The sequence below is a fragment of the Ursus arctos genome, unplaced genomic scaffold (genome assembly GCF_023065955.2).
Source record: "Ursus arctos isolate Adak ecotype North America unplaced genomic scaffold, UrsArc2.0 scaffold_2, whole genome shotgun sequence".
Classification (NCBI taxonomy): Eukaryota; Metazoa; Chordata; class Mammalia; order Carnivora; family Ursidae; genus Ursus; species Ursus arctos.
In genome coordinates this window covers 17,306,750-17,326,734 of record NW_026622874.1, presented here as the reverse complement: position 1 = coordinate 17,326,734, position 19,985 = coordinate 17,306,750, and the positions used below count along the sequence as shown (strand labels likewise).

The 19,985-nt window shown below is 47.7% G+C and overlaps 1 protein-coding gene across 2 annotated transcripts in view; it reads left to right on the top strand.

Moving 5' to 3' along the window:
• ASTN1 (astrotactin 1) overlaps positions 1–19,985 on the top strand; it is a 290,412-nt gene that overhangs the window by 246,117 nt on the left and 24,310 nt on the right. For both annotated transcript variants that reach the window (XM_026509292.3, XM_044387798.2), the window contains exon 17: positions 15,857–16,125. In XM_026509292.3, coding sequence (XP_026365077.1) covers positions 15,857–16,125 — 269 coding nt within the window. The remainder of the gene's footprint in view (positions 1–15,856; positions 16,126–19,985) is intronic.

Below are 19,985 nucleotides of genomic sequence, written 5' to 3'. Positions count from 1 at the left end.
GCCAGCCGTGATAGCAAACCTTGTATTTGTTAAAAGAGTTTTTAGATTTTGGAATGCCTCTGGCTGAAGAAAACCCATTAATTCCACCATTCCCATAAGCTCCTTACCATTCCTGGGAGGCTGTATGACCTAGTGGTTCAAAGCAGGGTCTTTGAAATCTGTATGCCCTAAGCCCTGTGGGCTCCACTTCGATATCTGGAAAATGGACTGATAACATCTACCCTGCAAAACAGGTGTAAGAATTCGATGAGATCACATATCATAAAGCACTGTATTTCTAGTGAGAACTCAGGAAATCAGGGGTCAGGAAACTCTGACTCACAGGCAAATCTGTGTTCGTACAGTCCACAAGCTAACAATGGTTTCTGCCTCCTTAAATAATTGAAAAATAAGGATAGAAAGGGAAAGGACATTTTATGATATGTAAAAATTATATAAAATTTAAATTTCAGTATCCATAAATAACATTTTATCAGAACAGGGCAATGCCCATTCGCTTCGGTATTATCTCTGGCTGCTTTTGCTCTAGAAGGGTGTAGTTGAATAGTTGCTTCCGTGATGCATGAGCCACGGGGCCTAAAATATTTACTCTGTGGCTCTTTACAGAAAAAGTTGCCAAATCCTACCATAAATGGTAACTCTTGTTATTAAGGATGCTCTCATCTGGGGTGCCTTGTGGCTCAGTCGGTTAAGCAACTGCCTTAGGGTCAGGTCATGATCTCAGGGTCCTGGGATCGAGCCCCACATTGGGCTCCCTGCTTGGAGGGGTGGTCTGCTTCTCCCTCTGCCTGCTGCTCCACCTGCTTGTGTTCTCTCTTTCTCTCTCTCTCGCTCGCTCTGTCAAATGAATAAATAAAATCTTTATTTAAAAAAAAAAAAAAAAAGGATGCTCTCATCCCTCATGGCCTTGCCCAGCAGCTCCCTCCTCAATGAAGCTTTCTTTGTCTAATCATCCTGATATCATCTGGTCCTTATCTGATCCTTAAAAAAAAAAAAAATGATGGCCCTTAAATTTCATATATCTGTCTTATCTCCTCTACAAGATAATACAGCCTTTGAATGTAGGGATTACACATAATTCATTTTGGTATATTCAAAAGACCTGCACAGTGCCTTGTAAATAGACATTCAATAACTTAGTATTTGCTCTATCAAATTGAATTGAGTTCCAGTTTGGGTCTTTTGACTTTTGCTTGATGTCAACCAACTTTTTGATGGAAAGGAAGTCCTGAGAGGCTGAAGACAGAAGCGCAAGAAGGGTCTAAAAAGATCGGCACTCAAATAATGCTAACAACCTCGAGATGAGTACTTATCTCTATACACACACAGTTTCAGCGTTGGTTGCTTGTTGACGACGTTCCTTCCTCCTGTTTCCGAAAGTACAGTTAGATGTGCCTTGGGGTGGAAATACGTTAGTCTTGAATGATGAATTTTCTAATCAACCATTTTAAAGGAATCCCTTTCTCCCAGCTTCCTTGACGTCACTTAAGTTCCTCGCACTGGGGGAAGATTGTGTTTTGTTAGGGGTGTGTGCACACACACACACGTGCACAAAGGACAGACATCCATTCCGTTGTGTGGCTTTATTTGCCATTAGACTGAATTGACCTCCAGTAGACTTGTTACCATAGGAATGAAAATTAAATCCAAGATCCTATAGCTACAAGCTTTAGAAAAAGATAGGATTCATGACTTATTATATCCGAAGTGACTTATTTTTTGTATTTCTCAGTGGGTTTTTGATTCTGGATTAATATAAGGAGAAGATACCCCTAGGGTCTTGCTGATACCTAGGAGGGATTTGCTTTTTCTCTTTTCTGTGAAAATAAAAAAAAATCTAGAAATCCTAGCACTCCGTCAGTACTAACCCCTAAGTATTATAAATCGTTACTCGAGACGTAGAATGAAGGTCCTCAAATGTTTATACCGCCCGCCCTTGCAAGTACCATCCACGTCGTGTTGCATTTCAGGGAGAAATAGTTTGTAACTAGAAGGGTTGGATCGGGGGATCAAAATTTAATCTTATCCCACTAGTGTAGCATTTTTATTTGAAACAGTTAAAACTCAGCATAATCACCAGCATCTTTTCTACCCATTTGTCCCCTAATATTAATAAAAAGATCACCCAAGTGCTGGAGAGCTGGGTTGCCAGGCTTGAGGGTCACCTTGGGGCCATAGGGACCATGTCATTCTGAACAAGTATGCTACCACCGAGGAGGCCTGAGAGGCCACCATGAGGCCAACGAGCCACGTCTTTGGACTGGTCATCATGCATCAGATCTGTACACGGAAGCATGCGCTCACAAACTAATTACGAACTTAGCATCGTCTTTTCCTCCCTGGGACTATCAGGGACTCTGGGCTCTAGTACTGAAGCGGTGGGTCAGCCACATTCCCGCTCCACTCCCTCCTGCCATCTTGGGCAGGCAGCTCAGTCCTGGCAGAGGCCTGGACTCAGGCATGGCTGCCTCGGCAGAGCCCTTCCTCAATCCTAGCTTTGTTTCCCCACAATGCGGGGGACTTCTGATCCCTTAACTGTATAGAAGCAGACCTCCTGGCAGCCTTGGTGGGTTAATTCCTGCAGATCCAAAGCCTGCAAGTTGAGTGCACGCTTACTACTGAGCGCTCTTGTTCTGTCTCTAGCTCCTGAGGACCCTGTTCTGTTTGAGCATCGAGGTTTGTGTGCTTGCCTTTCATTCATTTTGTGTGTATTGAGTGCCTCCTGGGTGCCAAGACTGTGCTAGGTCGTGGGACTATATTGGTGAACAATGGCTACCATTGAGAGCTAAGACGATGGAAGCTGGGCTAGCAGTTTTACGTGTATTATCCCGTTTAACTCTCAGAATCATCCTGTGAGATAAGTTGTGTTATTAACCAATTTAACACATAAGGAAACTAGCCCAAAGAGTTTAAGCATCTTACAGTATGTTCCAGAGCTCTGAATTTGAGCCCAGGCCTAACTGCCTCCTCTCGTGAGATAAGGAATTCTGGGTGAAGACTGTCTTTGCCAGCGGGGTGGTGGCCTGGGATATGATCTACTTACAGTGCCCGTCTCTGCTGCTTACTCTGAGACACATGGGCCTGCTGCACTCCTCTCTGGCCTTCCCTTCGTTTTCAAGACCAGACATCTGCTTTTCTGCTTTCCTCGGTACAATATCAAAGGTCCCAGAGACAGGCCTCCTCATAGACCATGTCCTCACACACTGTTGGATCTGCGAGCTTCTGTTGGCTCAGTCGCTGAGCAAGGCCATTTCTGTCTGTCTGGCTGGCTGGCTGTTTGCTGCTGTTCTCCATCAATGGTTAGTTTCTCTACTAAAATAAGAAAATTGAGTGTGTGCACAAGAAAGAAGTGGACTTTAAGGGAGACCGTGGTGTTGGGCTTTAATGGCCAAAGTGACAGGGTGGGGACGCCTGGGTGGCTCAGTTGCTTAAGCATCCAGCTCTTGACTTTGGCTCATGACCTGAGGGTCGTGAGATGGAGCCCCGCGTCGGGCTGTGTGCTGGGCAAGGAGCCTGCTTAGGACTCTCCCTCTGCGCCTCCCCCCATGCTCTCTCTCTCTAAAAACAAACAAACAAACAAAAACCAAAGTGACAAGATGGCCATCTTTACAGGGGATGACAGCTGGGCCCTGCTACGCGAAAGCCTCTTTCTTCCTTGGCAGGGCCTTTTCAGAAACTGCACTGGTCATTTTAACACTTGTAATTGTTTTAATACCTACTCTTGCAATACGTATGCAGGGAAGTGCAGCAGAATCACAGCGTCCCCTTGGTTGAACGTAATGATAACGTTCTCTCTATGATATTTGAATGAGAGGAGTTAATAATGGAATGTGTTGATGTGCACACACCTCGGTCCTCATTGTCTGAAAGAGAGCCTGAGACCTGGCTTCCGCATCTGCCCCTCACTTGATTGTCCACAAGGGTGTTGCCTTCTTCTCACGTTTTCATCAAGTCCTTTCTCTATGAGATGAACTCGCATGACTGAGTAGATCCATTCTTGGTCGAGAGTATAAAAGTTTCCTGACTTTTCTCATTACCGCCTAAGTAGGGACTGACCACACAGTGCTTTCTGTCTGACAAAATCCAGGAAGCAGAGTCTATAGGTGGCCCATGATGGACGCTGCTGCTGGTGGCGTTCTCCTTCTCAGGGTCAGCGCGGTCCTCTCGGCTGGGGAGCACGCTTGGTTACTTCTGGAACAGTTCCGGCCAATGTCATCAGAGTCTGAATCAGTAATTTTCAAATTAGGCTGCTTGCACCCCGGGGCTCTGAGTAGATGCTTGAATGGCTCCATAAACAATAGAGTTGTTTATTTTTACCAAACAATAATGACGCCACATGCCTAGGAGTCCATTCCCCACTCTTATCTCTTTTACATATTAGGGTGACTTGAAGAATTTGTAAGAAGTGTTCTGACAATATTTGTAAAGTGAATTATTCCTGTTTAGGTTGGTGAATCCCAACACGTTATCTGAGGACTGCCGTGTTATCCGCAGTCAGAATCATTTTGGTGTGCCGGATAAAATGCACGTCCCAGCCCTGCTGCTCCACTGACTTAGTGGAAGACGGAGAAGATGAGGTTGCAGAATAATAGAAGTTTAACAGTTGGCTATTAAAGGGGATTCGGAGCCCTTCTGAAGCACTCCCCCTGCTGGAATGTCCCTGACAGTGACTGTCTTGCTTCCGCGGGAACATTTCTACTAGCCCAGAGCCCACCGTCTCCCAGGCTGCCCATCTTACTTTGTATCACTTGTAAGTCCTTATAAAACAGCCCCGCGAAGTGGATTTCAAAACTTCCTCGTGGGTGTGCCCAGGGCCCGTCTCCGAAACCTCTAACATCACTCCTCATCCTATCAGTGTCTGCTTTCCTACCTACTCCCCTACCTCACACACGGGGAAAATGAGCTTATAAAAAGACGTAGCCGTGTATATTAGCACTGAGTACTCTGCCTGACATACAGTCGGCCCCCAACGAAAATTTGAGATTCAGTAAACTCATTTCCTCTTATTTCCTTCCTTGGATCTTAATCGCGCCCTCTGAAATGTACAGAAATTCATGTGATCCCACTTCGTGTGACATCCCTTCAACTATATGGAGAGAGAGCTCCCAAGCCTGTTTCCAGGTCTTCTCGTATCCATTCCAGACTCTCCCAGTTGATGGTATGACACCGTGTCCGCGTGCCCTGGGATCCTCACTGCCCTCCCGAGTGTCAGAGTGGCTCTCCACTCGCGTCACCCAGAAGTGAACCATCTCATGTGGCTTAACATGGCGCTGTTTCTGTCCCTCGCCTTGGTCATCTCACTCTCAAACACAATCTGAGACTACATCCGTGTGCCACGCATTGCCAGCCTCTTCATCTTGTAACCCTTGCTTGTCCATGCATCTTGTTCTTTCCACCACTGGCAGCCAGGCTGAGCCACTGAGGCTCCCTCACAGACCGGTGTGGGTTGCAGCTCTGGGTGAAACCACATCTCATAAGAGGAGTTTGATGAAGTCTGGATGGGCAGCTGCAGAGGCCATAGTGTCTGAGAATAGAGCATGGGTCACTGAGAGGTGAAAAGGGCCTGGTCCACTCAGCACATTTTAAACTCAAGAGATGAGGACCAAGAGGTGAGGGACTTCAGCGGAATCCAAATCACCACGAGGAGCCACAGTCTGTTTAAGCGGGCGGCTCCAACGGGCAGGGAAGCAGCATAAATTTCAGTGAGGCAAAGCTAAGTGGTAACGGACTCGCAGTTCTGTCATATATAGTTAATTTGCAGAATAAATTGGTCAGAGCAGCAAAAGGATTTAACATCCAAATTCATTTGAAAAACAGAAGCTAGATGAGTATCAAGAGGAAAATGGAGACCGCTACAACATTCCCTTGCTGGTTGGAGTAGTATTATTATTGAATAATATTTTTATTAAAAATTTCTAGACCGTTTGGTAGTTAAAGATATTTATAAGCCAGACTCTACAGTGTCTCAGCAAGGCATTGAATCTCTCACCGTGGACCACATAAGCCCCAGGAGGCTCCCACCTGCATGTAACTCATGTCTGCATCCTGGCCCCACACACACACACACACACACACACACACACACACACTCTGCACAGCCAGGCTCTTGTCATGTGGGACCAAGGCAAATACTGGTCATATGTCAGTTCTACCCATTTCAGACCTGTCAAAGAGTTTCTCTCGATTATTCTTATCTTGTCCAGATTTGAAGCCAGAAAGAAAAGAGTCGACGAGGCCTGAGCTGGAACTTATAGGGCAGGAGACCCAGTACATGGAGGAAGAGGTAGAAGGAGTCACACAGAGAGTGTCCCTGAGGGGATGGTTCTGGCAAAGCGAAGGGGACTCATGGGCACCCGGTAGCTGGGAAACAGTGCTGCCTGGGAAGTAGAGGACAGCATCATTCATTCCGTGCTGGATCAGACTGGAAGCTCAGAGAGGCCCCCCGTGGAGCCCTCCACATTAGCAGAGGCCCACGGCGGGGCTGAGAGCTCTCTGTTTCTCTCTGGCCCGGCTTCCTCTCTCTCCTTGGGCCTGGGCTACTCCCCGGAGCCATCCTGGCTCCTTCTAGGGGAGGACCCTGGGAAGGCGGGGAACTTCTGCGCTGGAGTGGTCTGAGATGCACACTTGGCTTCTCAGCTCGGCTTCCCAGACAGGAAACACAGGACTGGGGGAGGGGGGAAGGCTTAATCTCCAGACAAGTGCACGGGAGGCTCTTTGCTGGGAGCCCGCTGAGCGTGCCCACTCACTCACGTGGTCTCTCTGCTAATGGAGATTTGCAAAGAGCCATGCCGCAGGTGTTCCTCATTTTCACCTCTCTCTAAGCCTGGTCCTCCCCCTCCCTCCCCACGCTGCTCTGTCTGGCGAATCAGCAGGGATAATCCCATGCAGCTCGGCACATCCGGAAGGCTGTGACTCTGAATCTCTGTGTCAAGTTTATTTTGATGTTGACAAGAAGCTGCACACAGCTGCAATGGGGCCTTGGGACGCAGAGGGAGCCAGAAACTTCTTCTTTCTTCTTGTTGCCTGGTGCCCTGGGAGGAAGTCCAGCAGGTGAATGGTCAGCTCCTGAGTGCCCAGCAAATGAATCGTCACTGGCGGTGGGTCAAGGGAGGGCTCACCGGGTGATATCACAATGCTGAAGCCTACGGACATTGCAGTGGGCCGAGCGGTTGTCCCCCTAAAATTCATGCCCACCTGGACCCTCAGAACGTGACCTTATTTGAAAATAGGTTGTCTGCCGATATAATTAAGATGAAGTTATCTTGGACTTATGGTGGACCCCAAATCCAATAACGGCTGTCCTTAGAAGGGACAGGGAGATCTGGACACCGAGGAAAAGGCCACGTAACAACTGAGGCCAGGACTGGAGCAGCTCCAAGCCGAGAGTCTCCAAGAAATGCCATGAGCTACTTGAAGATAGAAGAGGTGAGGAAGGATCCTTCCCTAGAGCCTGCAGAGGGAGTGTGGCCTTGCCGACACCTTGACGTTGGACTTTCTGCCTCCGGAGCTGGAGGAATAAATTGATGTTGTTAGAAGCCACTCCGTTGGTGGTGACTTGTTTGGGCAGCCCTAGGAAATGAAGGGGGAGGATTTCATAAGAACAAAAACCTTGGGGGACCCCCGCGGAGTTGCATTTTTGGTGTCTGGTGAATGAAGAATGGGACTGTAAGAGGCCAATGAAAAAAATGGAATCATGTCAACATTGCAGAAGGGGGGTGTTCGACAGTGTACCCCTATATTTATGACACATTAGCCAAGGCTGAGGGAACAGCTATGGGGTACCAGGTGCTGGGCTCTAGGGACACACGGGTGAGTAAGACTCCACCCTGGAGGCGAGCAGAACAGACAAGGCATAAAACCAAATCTGTCTGACAGTGCTGGGCTCCTCTGGACACAGGCTCCAAGTACCGCTGGAATTACTTCTAGTAGGGACGACGGGAGCAGAGAGGCAGGTGGTGAACATACAGGGAAGGAAGGAAGGCAGGAAGGAAGGAAGGAGGAAGGGAGGAAGGAGGAAGGGAGGAGGGAGGAAGGAAGGAGGAGGAAGGAGGGAGGAAGGAAGGAAGGAAGGAAGGAAGGAAAGAAGGAAGGAAGGAAGGAAGGAAGGAAGGAAGGGAGGAAGGGAGGAAAAGACAGACTCTTTGGGTGTGTGAGGGGAACAGTGGTATCAGCTCAGTCGCCCATACCCGGCACACGTGTGCACTTAACTAAACGCTTCCAGATCACTCCCCCCCCAACACACACCTCAGGTTTCCTGGCCTGGCCTCTATGGTGAATCCTAAGGAGGCTTTGGGGTGCAGACTTGAGGAGTTGCAGGCAAAAAGAGACCAGAGCAAGCTAAAATCCCTCTCCTTCTTGTCATGGCTATTTGTTGAACACATTGCGTGAGAACCACGACTCACGTCAGACAGCTTCTTGTGCACTGGGGGCTAGCAGTCTAGCTGATTAGAAGGGTTCATTGCTGAAGAAAAGCTGTAGGGCTTACTCGGAATTCTTGGATTTTATTTTTGATCCTCTTGAGACACATAGGCTGTGTCGAGATGGGTCTCTGGGCATCTCGGTGGGTCACTGAGCTTTCGTCTTCTTTCCCTCTTTACACGAACTTGAAGATGAACAGGTGCAGCGGGAGTCACTGCCAGGCAAAGCCTGTCTTTGTGTTTTTATTAATCCCTTGGCACATGCTGCTTTGCCAGTTTTTGGACTCAACCTCTCCTCCTAAATGGACCGTCGCTATCACTGACCAAAGCAGAGGCTGACAGAGGCTTTGGTGAGTTCTGGTCAGAGGTCTGGTCAGTTTTCGATTCAGCTAACCGTCTCCATGCCAAAGAGGACTCACGACATTGGCAAAGACAAAGTGCTGAGCGCACACCAAAACTCCAGCTTCCCATGAGCCTAATTAGCCAAAAGCCTCAACCAGACAATTATTTGTTTGACAGCACGCCCATTAAGGGGGGGGGCAATCTTAAGAAAATGTAACCTTATGTTATTGATCAATTTTTAAAAGCCTTCTGGGGTCTCTATACCGTTTTATTTCCGTCTCCTACAGCTTCCAAATCTGCATGGTCATAATTGATGAACAAAATGGTCACCTGGAGGTGCCTTGGGGAGAGGTTTAATTCTGCTTGGTAGGCAATGCTTCACGAGGCAGGCAGAAAATTGGAAAACTGCATTTTTAGAGAAGAAAAATGTCAACAAGAATTGGAGGAAAAATAAGCATTTTCTGGCTAAGTATCAATTAAACAAAAGATTCAATTTTCCAGAAGACACCTTTTCTGCCACCTCCCAGTTAATGGTGCTTTGCTAAGGTGCCCAGTGGATATTTCATGACTGCTAATTATTTACACTGGACCTCACCACACCCAGAGATCTTGCTCATCCTGGTTACAAAGACCATTTGCTATTTCCAGAAACTTCCTGAAGAAATACCAAAGAACTAAATCTGAAGTTTCAGAAACTTTAATTGTAGAACAAAAGGTAAAGAATAGATCCTGACAAAATGATTTCTAAAAAAAAGTTGTGAATTCATTTGTAGGGAAGGACAGAACATAAACCCTATGGAGTTGGGACTGTTCCTGAACGTGTCGGACAATCGCGGACCAGTGGTTTTCTAGTATTGAATCCCAAAAGCACATCCCCAAAGATGTGCTTCTTCTGAGCTAATGGGTAGTGATGAATGCACGGCTGGAAACTCGGGTGGGCGCCTGTGTACAGGCTGAGCGGGGGCCAAGGAGGAAAACCGCAGAAGACAGAAGTTTTCGTGTTTCATCCTTAGGACCGTTCTCGGGGTCCAGGTGTCCCCCGACTCTTGCTGTTACAACCACTGTCCTTTTTTGCTGGGGAAGTGGGATATGCCATGCGGAATCCCCTCCAAGTGCTCAGTTCCCAGAGCGGCCCACACCCCCACAGCGATGTGCCTCCCACCTCAGCTGCTATTCAGTGCTCACGGCCCAGGACACCAATCAGATCCTTTAGCCCTTCTGTGACATTGGTGGCTACAACTTTCTCACATTGACTAGTCGCAGGAGAACCACCGTCTGCTCCTCGGTGCCACAATGGGCTCCTTTTCTTAAGCTTAAGTCCTTCATCCCCAATAACCTTTGGGATGCCTGTGTGTGTGTTACACAATTCACGAGATGTACTTCTGCAGTATTTCCTCGAATCCTTGCAACTAGATCCTCTCAAGCCAGGTCACATTTGTACCTGAAAGGAGGGGAGCTTGTTCTGGATTGATGTTCCTGTTTTTAGGAGAAAACTAGAAAAATCTCCAAAGAACCCAGGACAGCAAAGAGGGAAATGAATTGAAATCCAGCCTGTCTCATTAGTACCTCATCACTTTGTATACAAGTCATTATGAATGATTTATTAATTCGACAAACATTTGTAGGCATTCAATAAATATTTGCTTAATGAATTGTCGAACGCATTAGCTACTTGTTAGGCACTGTGGGGTATGACACTGGAAGGACAAGACACGGTTTGGCCCCCAAGGAGCCCATTTGATGGTGTGGCTGGTGGGCGGGTTAGGCAAGTAGACAGGCAGTGTGAGAAGAATTAATTTTAGAGAGTACTCGCTCCATCCCAGGCACCGCGAAACTCTCTTCACGGATTATGTCTGTTAACCTTAACCACAGCTTTACTAAATCAATTCGGTTATTATCTCCTTTTCACATATGAGAAAGCCCAGGCACAGAAAGGTTAAGAAACTCACCCCAAATTGTACAGCTCGCAAGGGATAAGGGCAGAAATCAATCCCAGGCTGCCTGACTCAGACCTCACTCTCTAAGCTGCTGTGCCCTGGGGGCAGCCGTGGACGAGCAGAGGAGTGGATGGTTCGAGGAGGTAAAGGATGAGAAGACTGGGTGATTGCTTGGAAGGGCAAGGGCGAACCAGCAAGGAAGCCAAGACTTCCGTGTTGAGCCATGAGGAAGCTGGTGTGTTTTGTGGACTTAGCACCGTCCGGCGAGGAGCAGCTTGCTGGGGACAGTTTGCAGGAATGACCGCAGCAGCTGGGGACACGTTGAGTTTGAGGTGCCTGTTGGACATTCAGGTGGATTTCAAGCAAGCTACGAATGAGGCTCTGTTATACTCACGGAAGAGGTCCTGGCTAGAGGCAAGAGAGTTGGCTGTTGTTGGAATAATGCTTTGTTCTTGCCGCTTCGTTGTTTAAAGCTTTAGTAAGGGGTAGCTGTTAGCAAATGCTTTGGTTGTATTCTTTATGTTGGACTTGTTTTTAAAGTTTAAATCTATGATAGTGAGTTATTATATTCACCCCCTTTACCGTTCCCAAAAAATATATACCCTCTGTATGTGTGTGTGTATATATATATATATAGAGAGAGAGAGAGAGAGAGATATGATGGCTATGGATACACTTGAACTAGGTAAAGGAGTTTCCCAGATAAAGACACAGTTACTGGCCCCAAACACTCATTGTCTCCTATAGAGAAGTAGAGAGAAGTGGCCAGTTCATGCCCTCTCCTCTTTCCCCTGATTATTAATCCATCACACTGTATTTTATTCACGTCTCAGAGACTATTTTATGGCAAGGCTAGGAGTTCAGTTTAAGTCATCCAGGGTGACTCGAACCTCTTTGTCCAAGGACGTGACCCAAGCATCCTAAGACACTGATCCGAGCCGGAGCGCACGGGTGGAAATGTGAATTCAGATAACTCCAGGACACCCGTGTGAACAGGGGTAGGCTGGGGAGGGGATGGAAGGCGGGGTGTCGCAGTTGGCCATGGCCATGCTGCATTTACCCCATGTCAAGCTTTCGTTCCCGTAGATCCTAAGTTGTCTCCGAGGGCCGGGATCTAATTAGTTTGCATTTGATTTCTTTGCTTCCTAATGAACTACCTCTGTAGTTCTAGCTGTGATGTCATTAGCATCTCATTGCCTTGGGCACCAACTCGGGAGAGAGAGTCTTAAGCAGTCCCAGACTCCTACAGGAATTGTACCAATTTACTTCATAACAACTCATCCACCACCATGACCTGTCAGTTCCTACCAGCAAAGCAGACCCTGCATGAGGGTGGGTCCGTCACTTTCATCATGCTCGTATGGTTCCTGAGTCTAGGAGGGTCAGGATGTGTACACCTAAGGCCATGGGCACATCCACAATGAGATTCCGAACGTTGAGGATGCCAATATTCTCATTCCACAATATTCTATTGGGGAAATTCATCCACTGTGTGCTGTAGGATACAGATTTAGCCTAAAGCAAATGGCATTTATTTATAGCAAACTGTATTTGCAAAATGCTTTGCAGTTTTGGGGTTGTTAACTACGTTCCAGGTTGGCTGTTCTTCTACTCATAAGAAAGCTAAGTGTCATGGCTGGACTCCAAAGCCTCCCTGAGAGCAAGGAGATGAATTCTGCAAACAGGGATCAGAGGGGCCACACCTGGGTGTTCTCGACCAAAAGGCACCTTTGCCAATTCTAATCCTTTAAAATTTCAGTTGCAGCTTCTTTCTTATGTCCAGAGACTCTGTAACTTGTTGAAATCACATATTCGTTTTATTAAAAGACAGTGTAGTGTCTTAAAGTGATAGAGCATTTCCACTCAGGGTCTAGAGGGCAGAAGAGGCAAGAAGTACCTACAGACTGTAGTCGGAGTGGCCATGGAGAGGGGAGCCACTGAACCATAAGGAAATGAGGTGGGGTCTCCTCCCTATGACTCTCCACACACCAGCCTCTCTACTGCCCACTCCAACACTGAGGGGGAGTTAAAAGCAAATGTCAAAGATCAACCCTCCTGAAGCTTTTAGGATTTCAACTGCTCTTTCACTTGCCACAGACATGATGGTTATAGGTGCTCTCTTTGGGCAAAGGGAGATTTATCTGGGCTTTCACCACCGGACTCCATCATTTTAAGGAGTATTTCCCCATTGTGTCTTTAACTGCTCATGGAAAATGCATTTCCTCTTTGAAAAATCTCTCCCTCACACACAACTCTATTCTTTGCTGGAGCCTGGATAGATGGCTTTGGGAGTTCCCTGCTCATACCCTCTGTAGAAATCCACCTCCTCTCTCGACAGCTCCGTACTGCATGACGAGGGGACTGGAGGGGCCTTCACCAGGCCTGCTAAGGACCTGAATATTTTCAGGAGAAAGAAAATAGGATTCTGGATTAAAAGAAGAGTTTGGAGGTCTGCCACCATCTTCTTTTGCATCCTCCTCCCCATGCCTCTCTTCTCCCTAACCTTGCACCTATCTGGGGCTGGAGAATATTGAGGGGGATTCGCTGAATCTTGATTTTAATTGTGATAGTCAGAAGACACCCGCCAGGGAACAGCCCCTCAAATGTTTACAGCAATTACAAGCCTTAATGATGGAGCGCTGGAGGGCAGGGAGGTGGTCGCTCAGCTCCACTGTGTTTGAGGACGCAGTGCCCTCTAGTGGCCGCATCTTTCTGTCAGAACGGTGCAACCGAAGTAAGGACCGGGCCAGCGTCCTACACAGGGATGTGTATGGGGTGCGTGGTGGGGAGGAGGGGGCAGAGTTCCTGGGTATTTGGGGATTAAAGGTGAAAGAAAAGGAATTTGGTGGCATATTATTTTCCCCTTGAAGTAAATTTTACTCCATGTGAAGGATATCCAGGGGGATTTTAATTTTCTGTCTCTGTGTGTTTCTCCTTGGGACCCATTTTATGGAATTATGTTACTCATTAATTTTTTACTATTTCATTGAAAAAATGGTACCACAACGTTTTTAAGTAGCCAGGTATTACTTTTCCGTTCGTTTTTCTGTGGTGCCAAAGTGGCCACACACAATTCACCGCAGATACTTCCTCTCACAGAAGTCATTTTAGACTTGATATCCCCATCTAGTGGTCATTTCTTGGGAACTCTCTCCCAGCCCAGGCTGAATCCTTTCTCGGCAAGGACCGCTGTGGGTTGATGAAATGCCTCTGACTGTAAGGGTCATGAGGGTCCTCCAAGAGACCCTCAAGCTCTCTGGCAGGGTTTGCACAGCAAAATTTTTTAAACTTTGCCTTGAAAAGAAACACTGTGTCTTTTCTGATTTTTTTTTTAATTTCATTCACTTTCCCAGTGAAAGAAGGCCTGTTTTTCTAGAAATCATTTCGAGAATCCAAGACCTCATTCACCTCACTTATCTCTGGCTGGTCCTTATAGCCTGTTGAAGAAGATGGAGGCCTGGCGAGGGGCTGGGTGAGGAGAGTCCTGCAAGACTGCGCTCACTTTGCAAATACTTCCAGCCACGGGGTTGACCAGGTGCCTGAACCTGAATGTCAGTCAAGATTTACGTGTGGCTCTGAGTGACTCTGGGGCTGGCTGGTGTGGGCTTCTGGGCCTCCTGTTTGATAACATCGTTCTTCGCTTTGGTGGGTGCAAGTTACGCAGTTCTTATAACTAGGAAAGTCTTCAGTTCAACTCTGGGTTTGTTATTAAACAAATTGCAAATGTGAAATAAATTAGATCTCACACTTACAGTCACGGAGTGAGTGCTTTGCGTTAGTGCGCAGAAGGAGTCCTGTGTCGGTGGGGCTTCTGGATGAAGATGCCTCATCCGCATAATGAAACAACCGTGTTGAAACGTCGCAGGACGTTTCCAAATGGGCTCATAGCAAACATGAGGGAGGAGAGCAGAGAGCTCCCTGGACCCCACAAGACAGAACCCTGTGAGAACACCAGTGAGTTGTAGCTCACAGTCACCTTCTGAAACCCCTTTGCAAACCTTTGTTCCAGCCATATCCCCCAAAGATCTCACCCATCAAGTGCCACATTCCTGAGCGGTCCAAGAGGACCAGAATGAATGTTCTGTGTCTGCCCCTTGTTTCCAGAAGCCCAGTGGTCTCCATGAAATTGTTTCATGTCCGGGCCTGTAGCTGTGTCATGATGGGTCTGGGATCTCTTACGGAGCCTGAGGGCTTTGGTCAGAGGACTGTACTTCCATCTTCGTCTAGCATGAATAAGTTAGATGGGAAATCACGAAGGCCTGGAAGACAAATACCAAGCCGTGTTTTCTTCCACAGGGAACAAAGTATTACTTATTTTCAGCTAGGCATTCCTCATCTTTGTCACCAAAAATAAACCAAGAATTTCTCTAACTACCTTCACTCATCAATCAAGGGCGTTATAAATTCCTTTCTTTGGAGTGCTGTGGAGTGCCCAGACTCCCTCCTGTCTTCCATGCATTGATGAATCATGAAGCAGAAAAGTCCTCTTCCCCCCCAATGACTTAAAGGCTTTGGAATCTCACAAAACTGGATTCAGATCCCAGCGCTTACAGCATACTAGCTGTGCCATCTTAAGGCTCTTGACCTCACTTTCCTCCTCCATAAAATGGGTGCAATAGTAGAACTGCGGGCAGAGAATTCTTGTAAGGGTGGAAGGAGGCCTGCAACAGCTCTCACTTCGTAGTTTAGGTAAATCTCACCTATAGTTATGATCAAAACTCTCACGATGATGACTGGACGTGCACTGGCCGCTGTGTTGCCATGTATTCATCACGCGCGCTAGAGGTAGGTACATTGAATATCTTCCTTTTACGGAGGAAGAAACAGAGCCCTGGAATGCCCCCTGTTGTTACTGTTTGGATTATTGACGACAGTCGTAGATCGTCACATACACGGCAGACGCATCCCTCGGAGGGGATCGGCGCAGCTGAGGCGTCTCCAAAAGGAAACCACCCGCTCTCACATTTGGAAGGGCTGTTTCCAACTCTAATAGGTTACAGGGAGGACGCGTTCCCCACATTGACAGGGACGGCGGAATCACATCCCGAACGTGTCTGGGACCTTCCTAGGATATGACTCCAGCACTCAGGGGCCACAAGATCACGCAAGACCTTGCTCTTTTGCCTGCCTCATTGTTCCTTTTCACTTTGTGTCTGGCAGGCAACTCCCCATCCGATGAGTCGGAGGAGCGGGAAAGAGACCCCAAGGTGCTGACGTTCCCAGAATACATCGCCAGCCTGTCAGAGTCCGGCACCAAGCGCATGGCAGCTGGAGTCCGCATGGAATGCCAGAGCAAAGGACGATGTCCCTCCTCCTGCCCCCTGTGTCATGTGACATCCAGCCCTGACACTCCTGCTGAGCCAGTTCTGCTGGAGGTGACCAGAGCAGCCCCCATCTATGAACTGGTGACCAACAACCAGACCCAGAGGGTAAGAGGCCTGGGACCCAGGGGACTCAGCAAAGCATCAGCAACAACAGAGGGTCTTCCAAATGGCCTTGGGGGGGGCGGTGACAGGGTGTAGTTGAGCTCCGTGCTAGAATTTGGATGCTGAGACTTTTTGTTTAGCTAATCCAGACACATAATTTGCTTAGATTTGCATGTTTGCATATTAAGTCGAATCAGTGCATCCACAACACCCATGGTCATGGCGCAGGAGTCACAACTCAGCATTTGTGTAGACTCGTGAGCAACAAGGGCTGGGAGGAAGAAGGTAGATCAGGAGGCGTGGCATTCATAGTCACCAAAGTCATTGTTCAGAAAGCCTCAGGGGACAGTTATGGGGGAAGGCTGGCTCCCCGAACAGATCCCAAGCCTGGACTGGCTGCAGCGAGGACAGAAGGAGTGCATCAGGCATAGGTCCCAAAGGGAAGGGTCTGATCTTAGCCTGGGGGGGGATGGTTTCCTGTCCATGGCTCTGATTCTAAGAACAAAGACCACAAAACACCACATTCATGCAAATCTTCTGCCTTATATTATACTGCGAGGTCATGACAAGTCCCAACCACCCCTCCTTTCCCTCTGTGGCTCCCTTTCCAAAGGTGCTACGAGAAAATGAATGGACCCAAAGGGATAAACGAGAAGTGTGGCAGAGACAGGGAGTGGCTTAGCTCATTCCTTAGCTCTCTGATCCCCTCAAGGACAGAAAGAACAGAGTCGGTCACAACACACACAACAGCAACGATGATGACAATGACAAGAATAAAAACAAAAGCTCAGAGTGTGGGGCTTCTGACACTACAGGCAAAGGTGACCTTGAGGGACAAGACAGTAGAGTCGGAGCAGAGAGCTCCTTACCTGCCTGAGAGCTGTGCCCATTCATGTAGGATGATAATTGCTTTCTCTTTCCCCTTTAAGGGACACCTGATGAGTCACAGTTGTTGAGCTGTGGTGACGTTGAGCTTAGGTGATGCTCAGACCGGAAGGGATTTTTGCACGTGTGTGCTGCTTTCGCCTTTCCGCCTCTGCCAATGATAGTTCACCGAGTGTTGGAAAACAAGGTTCCTCACAGACACAAAAGGAAAATGGTTCCTTTGGCCTATGAATTGCTTTTCATTCTCGTGGAACTGACTGGGGAAGAAGAGCTGGGGAGAAGAGACCACGGAAGAGGGGCTTGCAAGGATGATGAGGAGGACAGGTTGATGTCACCATGGAGACCCAAAGCTGCAGTGGCTTTAATCCAGTGCCCTTACCTGCCCCACTTTGTCTTCTGGGAGCACCCAAGGCTGCTGCAGCTGGTGCCCCAAGAGCTCCTGAGCACTTGCCCCGGACCAGCAGAGGCAGGAAGTAGACTCACAGCACCGCCCTATGGGACAAGGCGTGCAAAGCTGCAGAGTAGAGAAGAGCTGGGAGGGAGAGGAGGACAAAGACTTCCAGCGTCCTGTAGGGGCATCGGGGTAAAGTGGGGAAGCTGAAGGAATTTGTGTCTTTAGCTTCTCCCTCCCTGGATCTTCTACTTGCCAGACCTTGGTGCTTCCCTGTCTTCCTGCACTAGTTTTAAGAGAGGGGTTGGGAGAGATCGTCCATCTGGCCATATTTGAACATTGTAATTTCTGAACACATAGACAAGGTGGCCCGAGGTGCTTCCATCACCATCCCATGTTTCTTCTCTCTCATTCCTTAGACATATTCTGTCTTCTCTGCTCATCCTCTCTGTTCCTCTGCTTTTCCTTCTAATTTTCCCTTTCTCACAAAGAATGCAGACATGGAGTGAAGAAGCAAAGGAAAAGGGGTGCTAAGTCACGACACCAGTAAACTCCAAGTGTGTTCTTATCTCTACCCCTCTGGTAGGTCTGGGGCCAATTGTCTCACCTCTCTTAGCCTCTTTGGCCTCCTCCTGTTGGACTAGATCATCTATGATGTCATATTTCAGTCTAGTGATTATAACCCACCAGGTGTCTCCAACCCAACATCTTCTACCCCCAAACAGTTACCATTGTGCTTCAGTCTCGGTCGATGGGATTCTCATTGCCCAAGCTCGAGGCCAAGTATGCTTCCCTGACTTTTCGTGTCACTCCCTAACATCTGTCTATCACCAGGGACTACAAATACTTTGAATCCATCCTGCTGTGATTGTACCCCCATCACAGTCATCCACTGTAATAGCAGGCCACCATCTTCTTGTCACAGTAGTATCTTACTGGTTTTCCTGTGAGACCAGTCAGAGACCAGGACATCAGATCCTGTTGCAGCAGGCCAATTCGGTAGCTCTGCAGAAAGTCCTTAGCATATCGTGACAAGGGCAGTTCATTGTCCCTTACATGGTTAGGTTGTGCCCACTCCATATTTTATCCTCTAAATTTTAACTCTTGGCATCTCCTTAAACACAACACATTTTCTGTTGTGCATCTGGCCCTTCAGACTTGTCACTCTCTTTCCCAGGAATGGCCTTTCCAACTTTTCTGCCCCCAGCAAACTCCTGCTATGACAGTACTTCCAGGTTTCAGCTCAAGCATCCACAGCTGTGACAAGCCCTCCCTTATTCTCCCAGGCCAGCCCCTATTCCTTCAAGTGGCTCCCGTTGTCTGTGCCCCTACATCTCCTGAAGCTGTCATGAGTGCTCACGCTTTTGTTCACATATTTGTCCTGTAGACTCTAAGAAGCACTCGTTCTTCTATGGAATCCCAGTGCCTAGCAGTAGCTGACACATAGTTGGCACTCCGCTGAATAAATGAATGGAATAAATAAATGGAAGAATGAACGGACAGGTGAACTTGGCCTGAAAGTTCAGCTGTTTTCCCTAAAACAAAAAAAGAACAAAAATGGGAAAATCCTGATTTCTTTTCTGGAATCAGGATTAAATCTAATAACAAATGAGGATCCCCATGCAATGCCCGCCACAGTGTCGATACCAAGAAAAATGTAATTCTTTTCCTCTTCCTTTCCAAAAGGGCTCCTTCTTGATTCCCTCTTCTACCCCATCCTATCTTCTGCAGTTACTGATAGCCCAGAATTCAGGAAGTAGGCACTTGTGGAATTGTGTGAACCGAAGGTGGAAAGTTAAAGTTTTTGAAGAAATGTCTGTCATCATAAGTGTTAGTCCTTACTCCTCTGGGTTGAAAATCCGATCATGTTGCTCCCCTGGGTTAAAGCACTTTAATGGCTTTCCCCTGGCCTTGGAATGTGACACCGCCCCTTACCATGGACCACACGGCCTCCATGACTGGCCCCCTGCCACTTGCTGAGCACCTCTTTGCCCTTAGGCTCTTAGGAACCTTTTCTCAGTTGATTTTAGAGGTCAAGTTTCACCCAGGCTCAAGTCATCTCAATGTTGGTTTTTCCGCCTGGAGTACTTGCCTATCTTATGTGACCAGATACCTCTTGATCTATCCTTCCCAATTCAGATAACACACATCCTCATGGAGGCCTTCCCAAACCCCTCTGTGAGACTCTCCCCCTTCTTTGTCCCTCCTGTCCCAATTCAAACTTTTCCTTTGGAGCCCTTACTACCACTCCTAGTTATTTGGTTACTTATGTGACTTTCGTTTGTTTGGCTCTTTATTATTTGACTGCAAGACTTATGTGGGCAGGGGCCGTATAGGTCTCATGCACCACTGTACCCTTAATGCTTAGCCCAGGAACCAGACCGTTACAGGAGCTTAGCTAGTAATTATGGATTAAAGACTGTAAGTGGGCAGCCACAATGTCCTCTTTATTCCAACTCGATCAACCAAAGTCAGTTTTCCTAGTTTAAGAAAGTGTACTTTTGATTTGAATTTGGTTCAGTCAGGCAAAGCATGAAGTGAGCACCTATGGTGCCCCGGGCTTCCTGCTGGGAGCCGTCAGAGAATC